The sequence below is a fragment of the Chenopodium quinoa genome, unplaced genomic scaffold (assembly GCF_001683475.1).
Source record: "Chenopodium quinoa cultivar QQ74 unplaced genomic scaffold, ASM168347v1, whole genome shotgun sequence".
Lineage (NCBI taxonomy): Eukaryota > Viridiplantae > Streptophyta > Magnoliopsida > Caryophyllales > Amaranthaceae > Chenopodium > Chenopodium quinoa.
The window spans coordinates 261,538-273,396 of NW_018745174.1; the positions used below are offsets into that span (position 1 = coordinate 261,538).

Sequence of the window (11,859 nt, forward strand, 5' to 3'; positions counted from 1 at the left end):
GTTTTGTCGGATATCAAATGGCAATCAACCTAGAAAAAAAAGAGAGGGCCGGAGGGTGGGGAAGGGTAGGTATACAAGCAAAATGCAAACCGTTGAAGCAGCTGGCAAGTCTCGATCTTTTTAGCATGAAAAAGGGCCAAACCAATTATGATGGCGATGAGGAAACTATCGTTAATTACGGAGCATCAATATGAAGCTTTCATACTAACATCAAGTCATCAATGAATAATGTTCCACTCTTTCTTAGGACTTTTTTTATTTAACTTTTTTTATTGGTCCTTTTTAGGTCATCATTTCTTATTGGTGAATGAATATATGGAACCTATTAAGTCTCAAGTACTACTCGATGAGATACATATTATGATTGATGTATGTTATGTGATTTATGTCACTTCCCATTTCCAAAGAAAAAAGGAAACAAAAATATAAGGATGTATTGTGTGGTTGAAGAATATTGTGTCATGTTACTTGTTTTGATCAATTATAGAACTAGATATATTGTACTTTGGAAATTTCTATGACTATTTATATTGATAGAAATCAAAGGGTGCTATCATTATCAAATTGGATTATCTTAAGTAGGATGTAGCAAGGAATATCACTTTGTAATTCACATTGTAAACACAAGAATCAACAAGGATAATCATAGGCACATCAATATTAAAATGATGTGATATGAATTTACGATAATTGTTTGCATCTAAAATGAAAGAAAAATTAAAACAATACATGTTTAATTGTTTAACATCTCCGCCTTACATGTCTTGTTGCCAAGGGTCGAGTTAATTCTTCATTTTTCCATCCACGAACGAATCTTTCTAAGGACAGATTAAGACCTGGCCTCAAAATTAGTTATAAACATAAAATGTCTTCAATACATATACATATGTGTGAAATTTAATTTAATTTAATTTAACCTATATTAAGATTTAAAATTAGTTTGCGCAATAATTTCATTATGAACATTGGATTAGATATTGAGATTCAAATTTGTCATCATTCTTTTTAATCCAAATTCCGCCACTTTTTGCATCAATTATGTATGAGATGATATAAACCTGTGTGGGATTTAATTTATTTAACCTATATACCATGGCTATAAAATTCATCATTTAATTTTACATCTTTAAGGGCATGATCTCATACGTTTATTTTCAATTCAGTTCAGTTCAGCTCCTAATTTCCCTCTCTTATAAAATATTCAGTTCAGTTCAACTGAGTTCAATCTATGAGAACAGGCCCTAGTATCTAGTACCAAGTAATCATACTTTAAAATCAAAATTGAACGGAAAAGTTGAATGTCTTGGGAGTCTTTAGTTTTTTGAACTAGCTAGCTAGGTTTTGTGTCATCCAACTTAAAATGGGAGAAATGAAATGAATAAAAATATAATGTATATACTAATATCTAGACATATAGTTTTGTGTTATGATGAGAAAGTATTGTGCAAACTCACGGCTAAATAATTCGAACCCTAATTCGAACCCCAAAACCTAAGTAATTCAAACGTACAAGTTGGAACCCTAAACACAAAAAAATACGAACCCCAATCCAGAAAAACCGAAACCCAAAACCCAAAGAAAACGAGATTTGGTCATCCAAAGCTATTATGAGTAAAATAAAACATTTTTCGGAAAAAAAAATCAATATTTTCTTGAGTAAAATTGTATATGACAAACAAATTCTTTATCGATCTTCCATACATACATATGTTTGAATGTTTCTCGTTTAGGGGGCGTTTGGTTCGTAGAGTGGTATAGGTTTGGAATCAGGAATAGGGATAAGGTGGTATCGGGTTGGAACTTGATATTTAATACCATGTGTTTGGCTCAATTCAGGAATGAAATATCATCCTCTTAAGGAGGCGTTTGGTTCTTCGAGTGGTATAGGTTTGGAATCAGGAATAGGGTTAAGGTGGTATCGGGTTGAAATTTGATACTTAATACCATGTGTTTGGTTCAATTCTGGAATGAAATATCATCCCCTTAATTTCATATATTTGATATCTAAGGGAATGGAATGAGCCAAACCCACCTTCCCCCCAAGGTTTCTAAACCCCATACTTCATGGGTTTGAGGTATGGGTTTAAAAATCATATTTTTGACAACCAAACATATGGTATGAGTTTTGGTCATTCTAAACCCATACCTAATACCTATAATCCGCGAACCAAACGCCCAATTTCATATATTTGATATCTAAGGGAATGGAATGAGCCAAACCCACCTTCCCCCAAGGTTTCTAAACCCCATACCTCATGGTTTATGAGTTTGAGGTATGTGTTTAAAAATCATATTTTTGACAACCAAACATATGGTATGGGTTTTGGTCATTCTAAATCCATACCTAATACCTATAATCCGCGGACCAAACGCCCCCTTAGGGATGTACAAAAATTTTAATCAAATCTATTACTGTTGAATTGGAAGTTTGCGGATCCTGTGGGCTAAGCCCACCTATAAATTCATCATTCTTTCATTTTGTGATATAAAGCCCAGCAATCCAAAATTAATAGAATTTGGTAGGTTTAAAGGTTTTTTTCAACCCTAAAAAGTATAAAATTCGATGTACCAAAGCCCAATACTCTGTTATGAGTCATTCCAATTGGGTCTTCAAAATTTTGCTTCCTTCGTGTGTGTGTTTTTTAAAAAATAAAAAAACTAGCATATTGTCTATTTGTCCTTTTCTATTAAGCACATAATTTCAATATACTGTAGTATAATTCTTATCAAAAATATATAAATTACGACTATCTTCATTTTATATTATTTGTAAAAAAAATATTTTATATCTCATAAATAATACCCCTTTATTGCACATAATAATAAATGGGGGTGGTATATATACATTAGTATAATGTTTGGGTTACGGCTGTCAATCCCTGACCCAATCCGATAACACGACCCGAAGTTATCGGAGAACCTCAAATCCAACCCGAACCGAACTCGATTTAACCCAAATTTCATATTTCACAATAATATTAAGTTTTTACACTATTTTTTGATAGATTTTAAGCATATCTTGAAATATGACCCGAATCTAGTTCGGGTTGACTCTAATAAACAAACTTCTTATACTGGACAAAAATACTACGGAGTAGTACCTTCAATGCTTTTTGAGTTGTACAACATAGTACGGAGTAGATATATTTGGTTGACGTTTACAAGAAAAAAGTTGTAAAATCTTATAAGATAACTACGTAGTAGATAAGTAGTTCCCAAAAAATAGAGAATAATGTTGCTTACCTAGCTCTTTCAAATTTCACATCATAAAATTCAGTTGATTATATGACCATGGTTTGAACCCACTAATAACACCTCTTTGTGAAAATGAGTAGTAAATCCTTAGCTTGGACATGATATTATATATGCTCACTCACAACAATAGCTTCACGTAACCACAATACAAAACCATACTTATCACCCAAACGTACACTGAATTAATGAAAATTTTGTGAGAATTTGTTTGTTCCTTTGAAGTGCAATTTGTTAGATCCAAAGCTCCAAATCAAATTATAATGTGATCACAAATTCACAATAATATAATCAATGAAATATGTGGGAGTGTCCTAGTAATTACGGAGTATAAGAAATTAAGAATTACTATAATGAATAACAAGGTACGTCGTATTATAAATGTTCTATGTTGGAATGTATAGCCATTTTACTATAATATGGATATTAAGTTGAAACTCTTGTATACTCCACGATATATAATCAAAGGAATTATATACTTTGTGTCCTAAATCAATGACATAATTACTCAATAATGAAATCCTGTCTAATTTATAGATTTATCACTCCTCCACCCTCTCATTTACCCCTTCAATTAACTAAAGTTACAAGAAAACTTTGTACTTAATTAGCAATTAAGTAAAAAAAATCAATTTGGTTGCAATGTTAAGATCTTGGTCTTGGTAGTATGGCCTACAAACCACCTAGCTGTTTTGTTGAATTCCCTTTCATAGTGGACCTCGCAATAGTTAAAAGGCTACATGTCTAGTTTTGGTCCTCGGATTAACTTAATAAATGGCTAGTGAATTTGGGCCCTCCTTAATTATTGCTTAGGATTTGTATTATTGACTCCCTCTCTAATTGAGGTAGACTGGACAACCTTGTCACATTTAGACTTTAGAGACAAAATATATTCTCTTACATTGCTTCATTTAAGGTCTTGTATTTTTCGACTTATATGGACTTCTTTCATCCATTTGTTGTACGGAGTATGTTTTTAACATGCCCACAAATTTAGCAATTTTTGTATAAGAAACATTTTAAGTTTAGTTTATGTAAGTTCAGACAAATTAATCGCATAAAAAATAGACTTGAAATAGAGGTAATAATTAAAATTTTATTCATAATATGGATAATAAGTGATAATTTTTCCAAATAGTCAAAGATAATTGAAATTTCATCTAGATAAAGTAAATATGTTGCATATAGAATTGATCGTCAATGACCCATCTCATGTCCTAGCCCAATAAAAATGTGATTTGGGTAGTCTAAGAAAATATGGTTTGGGTAGTCTAGAAGACTAGAATTGGGCAGGGCTTTTAGGTTAAAAACCTTTTATGATGTTTGATTGAGTCTTATTCCATTTATATTTTGTTTGAAAGACAGTTACAAGATTTAAAACTTAAAACTACAAGCTCTCCTACTCCATATGTTGATTGAACCAAAATCTAAAAAATATATTTACTCCCTCTATCTCTTATTATTTGCTCCATTTAATTGAAAAACGTCTCACAAATTGTGGGTCTATGGTGCAAAGAAAAAGGAATTGAGTGAATATATAGCAATTTCATCTATTTTTTTTCGATCTAACACGATATTTTATCATGACTCAATGTTGACTCTTGGAAAAAGGAATTGAGTGATGCCAGGTGACATGTTTTTTATTCTAATGTTGACATATTACTTTCAAGGTGATAGCATTATATCCATCTTGCATAAGATTTGAAGAAAAAAGTAATAATAATAATAATAATAATAATAATAATAATAATTAAAATACTTGTAGTTCATCTATATGATAGGAGAAGGAGTTCTTCTCATATTGAAAAAAAAAATGTATGTGCTAGAAATCAAATAAGTTATGTTAAGTAAAAAGTACAAATATATATATATATATAAAATAAAATTAACTTAAGTGAAAATATTTTTCCTAAAGGAAAAAAAGAAGTAAATTAAAGAGAACAAAGCCATAAGTTAAAACTTATAATTGATTGATAGGGAAAAAAATGTTAAAAAAAATTAAATAAATTGAGTGAATTCCCTTAAATGATACACATATCCAAATATGAATTCCACACCCCTGGCCCTCCTCTCCTCTTTGTGGTTGAATAGTCAATAGTTAGCTATGCAACATTGTGGACAGGATATCAATAATTACAAGAACACACCCTTTCTTACCCATAATTGATTTCTTAATCAAATCATTAGACCCTTTTCTGATTAATTAATCATATTTTTAGAGTGTTGGTTACTATACTACCAGATTAGGTAGGAAATAGACAGAACAAGGAAGCTTAAATTTGGAACCTAAGCAAAGGTCACAATCTCACAATGTCATGTTTAGATATCCAAATCTAGCCTACTACTCTCTATTAGCAAAATAAAAAGTTAACTATATACCAATGTCAAATATTAACTAGAGTTAATGTTAATAATACGACCCTGCTACCCTAGTTCCTCTCCTGGTTTCGTCCTTCACGACAGCACTATGTACAATTTAAGGTGGACATAGGCCATGTCTTGTAAGCAAATGTGTCAGGGTCACTATTGTGTCAGTGTGCCTCATACTCAAGCGGATCATGCTTAAAAGTAGTCAAGCGTGTCGTGTTAATCTTTCATAAGTGAGTCCATATATGTCCAGACTTACATGTCAATCCGACCCATATCCAACTCTATATACTACGTATTTTAAAGCTTAAAGGTTCGGATTGGGATACTGTACAAAATAGCATTTGATCGAGTTGTGGTGCACTCATCAACAGTACAGTAATATATTGGGTTCTCATCATAATTTTGTGTTAAAATTATAGACAGGACGATGCAATAGTCAGTTGTCAGTAGTATTAAGAAAGAATAGGAGCAGAGACATGTGCAAGTAACAAATATGCATGTGTCCAGCCGTATATCTCATGTGGTTGCAACCTGCAATGCAACACTTGCTTATTGGATTTTGTCCTTCATTTTCCAACCTATCCAATCGCTTCTTACTTCTCAAGGGGACCTAAGGATGCATGGGCTACCATCAACTAGTCCTTCCTCCTTCCGAAAGAGATTTACTTGTCGTATTTGTCGCATTGTCTTAATCCTTAAAATAAAAAATAAAAATTAATACTTTATAAATATACTGAGTACTCCATAGAGTCCGTACTTAAATTGGATGTATTATACGGAGTATGAAATATTGGTTCCTTAAAGAGATTTGCCAAAGAAAGCTTGAACTTCTTAAATCTCTATAAGTTTACAAATTTCATCGTGTATAGCAACATTACTAGTACTAGGGATTTATATAGGGAGGTGTTTTAGCCTCAATTAGCATTGTAGTTATTGGGCAATTATCTTAAAAAACTTGTTTAATTTCTTCTTTAACTCCAAATATACGAAGGGCCTGTTTTCATTGACTGAACTCAGCTGAACTGAACTGAACTGAATTGAGCTGAACTGAACTGAGCTGAACTGAACTGAACTGAACTGAACTGAATTTCAACGTAAGAGAACAGACCCGAAGTATAACATACTCCTTTAGTAAACAATCAACCATGACTAATGGTGATGGTACTAAGACTCTTCCTGAAGCCTTCTATACTCTACCAAGGCATCCCTTTTATCATATGCTACCTTCTACTTTATTTCTTATTTTTGCAGCTTTGTTTTACTTGTTTGTATTACTCGGTATTTGGCAAGACACTAGTTTGGTCCTTTTACACCAATGGTGAACCTTTTGCTTATAACATACTCCCTCCATTTTTAAATAATTCGTAGTTGTAAATATGTTTTCAATTTTAGATGGACTTTATAAACCAAACCAAGGAGTCAACTATAAAATATGGATGTAATTAAAAATATTGTATTGATAATGTACTCGTACAGTTTTAAAAAGTTATAAAATCAAATTTTTATACATGGCTAGTCACATTGTGTGGCAGAGGTTACTCGAGTTATTCGGTCAGGGGTTACTTGAGTTCTCCAATCAGAGGTTACTCAAGTTTTTTCCAGTCAGGGTTTACTCGAGTTACCTAATTAGGGGTTACTTGAGTTACCCAATTATAGGTTACTCAGGTTTTTCGGTCAGAGATTACTCGAGGGGGAACTTGGTTAGGGGTTACTCGGTCAAGTACTCGAGTTATTCAGTCAAAGGTTACTCTAGTTACTCGATCAGGGGATACTTGAGGGTTTACTCGAGTTATTCGATTAGTGGTTATTGAGTTACTGGTCATTGGTTACTTCAGGAATTTGATTAGAGTTCACTCGGTTAGGGGTTACCCGGCCACACAAAATCCCCTAAATTTCAAATGTTACAATTACTGATTAAGAAGAAAAAAAAAATTAAAGTGTAAATTGTTTTTAATATGAAGATCAAAGTGGAGTACAAATTAAATTATTGGTAATGAATTTAATATTTTGTGAAAACTCCTGCAGACCAATTATTAATGGTAAGCAGCTTGACTAGAGAAGAATTCTTAAATGACACCATGAGAGCGTGGAAAACACCTCCAAGTAACCGTCGGTAAAACTCCTTAATTTACGCATATACCCCTAATCAACCTCCCGAAATAGCAGTACTCTTCAAGGGTATATTCGTCTCTTCAAAATTTTAAATTCTAACCCAAATACAATTTCAAAATTATCACTGAAAATAACAAGCAACCTAAAACTCCATCTCAACCGTCCATTTATTTACATCCAACGGCACCCGATCGGTGATTGATTAAAAAGGAGGGAAATAATTACAGCCGTCCGATTTAATCCTCTTTCATTTATAAGCCATTAGATGGGAGTTGGATTTTTCTTTTTCTCACCCATTTCTCACTCTCTCTCCTCAGTCCTCACTCATTCACTCTCTCTCTCTCCTCGAACTCTTCAGTTTCATATTCAACTACAGGTATCAATCTACATTATTCATTTGTGTTTGTCATGATTTTTGTTGAATTTTTTTCGAATTTGTGGTTTAGTTTCTGAATCTACTTCAAATTTGATGAGATCTTTGTTTTTTATTTTGATTTTTTTTTTGGTTTTGTTGTTGCGGTTTTGAATAATGGATTAGTTGATGAATTTTAAAGTATCATTTTGATCTTGTTCATTAATCTGCTTCAATTAGGTTTTAATGTTTTGTGTGGATGTCAATTTTGTTTTATTGTGATTTCGATATTTGAATTTGATTATGATTTCGTTACATTTTGTGATGAATTGTGATTTGAAGTTTTAATTTCTAGTTTTGTTCGAAAATTAGGGTTTAATCGTCTTATTTGAGTTCACTTTGCTTAAAATGGTGAATAATCACTGTTGTTTAAGTTGTAGCATAGATCTGGTTGATTAGTAGTGTATGATTTGATTCGATCTAAGTAATTTGAGCAGAAATTGTGTTGTGATGGTTTTCCGAATTCCGAAAATTGTATTGCTAGGTTAGATTTTGTGAATTAATTATATTGATATTGTTGAACTGAACTGATGTGGTTAATATGAAGAGTGAAGGCGTCGAACTAGCAATTAGCGTAGAAATGTAGATTTTAGTGTGTTGATTACTATTGAATTTGTGTGATTTTGATGATATATGGCTTCGTATACTTGGGCCGAGGAGTTTGTAATTTTGATTAGAAGTTTGTGGATATATGTTCACCTAGATCCATTGATTGAGTTGCTTTCGTTATGATATGATCATTTGATTAGAAGTTTGCGTATATATGTTCATACTGTCATTATATGATGCTGTCTTAATGCTAATTGCTATGATCATTCAGTAGTGCCTTTTTTCAGCTTTTTAATATGTTAAGATGTTAGTTTAAGTTTTAGCGAGCATTATTTGCAAGTGTGTGTTGGTGTGATGCTATGATCACTGGAAGATTAATACTGGATCATATGCTATTTTGACTTACATAAGTTGACATCTGTGTTAGTGTTATCTTCACCAGATTGCTTAGTACAGCTATATAGTGGTTGAAGAGACTCGGTTGATTTATTTTGATTTGTTTATTGCTATTATAGTTGCTTACTATTGTGATTAGTATGGGCTTACATTAATTTGCTTTCAGGATGGTCGGAACTTTAACTAATCCAAGTTTTAATGATCCAAGTTTTAATTTAGGAAAAATGAGAGAAATCCTTCACATTCAGGGAGGTCAATGTGGTAACCAGATTGGGTCTAAATTTTGGGAAGTAGTGTGTGATGAGCATGGCATTGACCCCACTGGAAGGTATGTCGGTACATCTGACCTGCAATTGGAGCGTGTCAATGTCTACTACAATGAGGCTTCATGTGGAAGATTTGTTCCCCGTGCCGTGTTGATGGATCTTGAGCCAGGTACCATGGATGCTGTTAGGACTGGTCCATATGGCCAAATCTTCCGCCCTGACAACTTTGTCTTTGGACAATCTGGCGCTGGTAACAACTGGGCTAAGGGTCATTACACCGAGGGTGCTGAACTTATTGACTCTGTTCTTGATGTTGTGAGAAAGGAAGCTGAGAACTGTGACTGCCTTCAAGGTATCTCTTTACTTTGCTGTATGACTGGATGAGGTTATCACTTGCAAATTTTAAGCATTTTTGTGCTTGACTAGTATGGCTTAACTAGATTCGCTTGCTTTCACTTGAATCTCATGGCTTATGAAATAAGAGAAATTCATCCTTGTACTACTCAATATGTATAAATCAAAGTACAAGGCCTACAAGTTGATTAAAAGTCCATTGACCGCTGTTTTGTGCTCTAATGTTGGGATTTGAGCCTAATTTTTCTTCTAATGCAGGATTTCAGGTGTGCCACTCTTTGGGTGGAGGAACGGGTTCTGGTATGGGTACCTTGTTGATCTCAAAGATTAGGGAGGAGTACCCTGACAGGATGATGCTCACCTTCTCTGTTTTCCCATCACCAAAGGTTTCAGACACAGTGGTTGAGCCATACAATGCCACTCTCTCTGTTCACCAACTTGTTGAGAATGCAGATGAGTGTATGGTGTTGGACAATGAAGCACTTTACGATATTTGCTTCAGGACCCTCAAGCTCACTACACCCAGCTGTGAGTATATTCATGTCGCACCTTGTTTTTCTTCCCCTTGTGCTACTGTTTTTTTTGGTTTCTCTAATCAATTCCTGTTATTTGGATGCAGTTGGTGATCTTAACCACTTAATCTCAGCCACAATGAGTGGTGTCACTTGCTGTCTTCGTTTCCCTGGTCAATTGAACTCTGACCTTCGCAAGCTTGCAGTGAACTTGATTCCCTTCCCCCGTCTCCATTTCTTCATGGTTGGATTTGCCCCCTTGACCTCACGTGGCTCCCAGCAGTACCGTGCACTTACTGTCCCTGAGCTTACCCAGCAAATGTGGGATTCCAAGAACATGATGTGTGCTGCTGATCCCAGGCACGGGCGATACCTCACCGCCTCAGCCATGTTCCGTGGCAAGATGTCCACTAAGGAGGTGGATGAACAGATGATCAATGTTCAGAACAAGAACTCATCTTACTTTGTTGAGTGGATCCCTAACAACGTGAAGTCCAGTGTTTGTGACATCCCACCTCGTGGTTTGAGCATGGCCTCAACTTTCATCGGGAACTCAACTTCCATTCAAGAGATGTTCAGGAGAGTAAGCGAGCAGTTCACAGCTATGTTCAGGAGGAAGGCTTTCTTGCATTGGTACACTGGAGAAGGTATGGACGAGATGGAGTTTACCGAGGCAGAGAGCAACATGAACGATCTTGTCTCTGAATACCAGCAATACCAGGATGCTACCGCTGATGAGGAAGAGTACGAGGATGAAGAGGACGAACTAGATCACATGTGAGGAAGAAGAGCTTAATTAAATTGGTCATAAATGTCGATGTGTTTACCCGTGGATGATTTGTGTGTATAAGGAGGGGAGAGTGGTAGAGAGATTGGGGGTGGGCCTGGTGCATAGTATTTGGTCATGTTATATCTTCTAGCATTAAGATTTATGGTATGTAGTCATATTTGATATTAATCATGGTTTGATGTTGCTATGCCCAATTTACTTTCTGGGATTTTATCTGCTCTATACAACCAATTGGTTGTCATATTTTGTATTGTAATGTTGCATTCCTTCTCTTTTTGTTTGGTTAATATTTGCGTGAATTTGAGTCAAGATCTAATAATAATGCTGAATGATTAATGCTCTAAATGAGTGGCATCCATTTAGTTTTTTGGCATTTCCAATCCATTTGTCACTGCAATTATAACAAAAACCAGCAGTTCTGGTGTTCAAATCCTCTGCGTTCATAAATTAAAACTCTGACCTTCTCTAAATGTCAACATGTAATTAAAATCATTTCTATCTTTAGTCATTTATAAGTCTGAAAATTTTCAAAATATGTTATTATGAAACTATAATATTGATTAAGTAGAATGTGTAAGTAGTATAAAATCAGATCGTTAAACAAAATTTACTTGTAAAATCAATTACTATTACACAGCAAATGAAATGGACATGAGGAACAAACAAACATGACCACATAGTTAACAAACCCACATATTGTTGAAATTATGAATTCTAATGGTCTTTTTTAGTACAAATTACGAGCAATATATATATACATATATATATATTTTATACTACCCTTTTTTTTTTTAGTTGCAATATGAAATATTTTATATCTCTCAAATAATACCCCGAAATTGCAAC

The 11,859-nt window shown here is 33.9% G+C and overlaps 1 protein-coding gene across 3 annotated transcripts; it reads left to right on the plus strand.

Annotated features, from left to right (window-relative positions):
- Positions 1-7,964: 7,964 nt before the first annotated feature.
- Positions 7,965-11,312, plus strand: LOC110710654 (tubulin beta-6 chain-like). 3 transcript variants are annotated; one of them, XM_021888982.1, is made up of 4 exons: positions 7,965-8,110; positions 9,300-9,709; positions 9,970-10,239; positions 10,331-11,312. In XM_021888982.1, exons 2-4 carry the CDS (start codon positions 9,316-9,318, stop codon positions 11,002-11,004), a joined length of 1,338 nt encoding a protein of 445 aa, XP_021744674.1. In that variant the 5' UTR covers positions 7,965-8,110; positions 9,300-9,315; the 3' UTR covers positions 11,005-11,312. The 3 variants fall into 3 exon arrangements, with proteins under 3 accessions (XP_021744674.1, XP_021744675.1, XP_021744672.1); XM_021888983.1 differs by having other exon boundaries at positions 8,001-8,110; positions 9,311-9,709; XM_021888980.1 differs by having other exon boundaries at positions 8,026-8,110; positions 9,258-9,709.
- Positions 11,313-11,859: the final 547 nt, after the last annotated feature.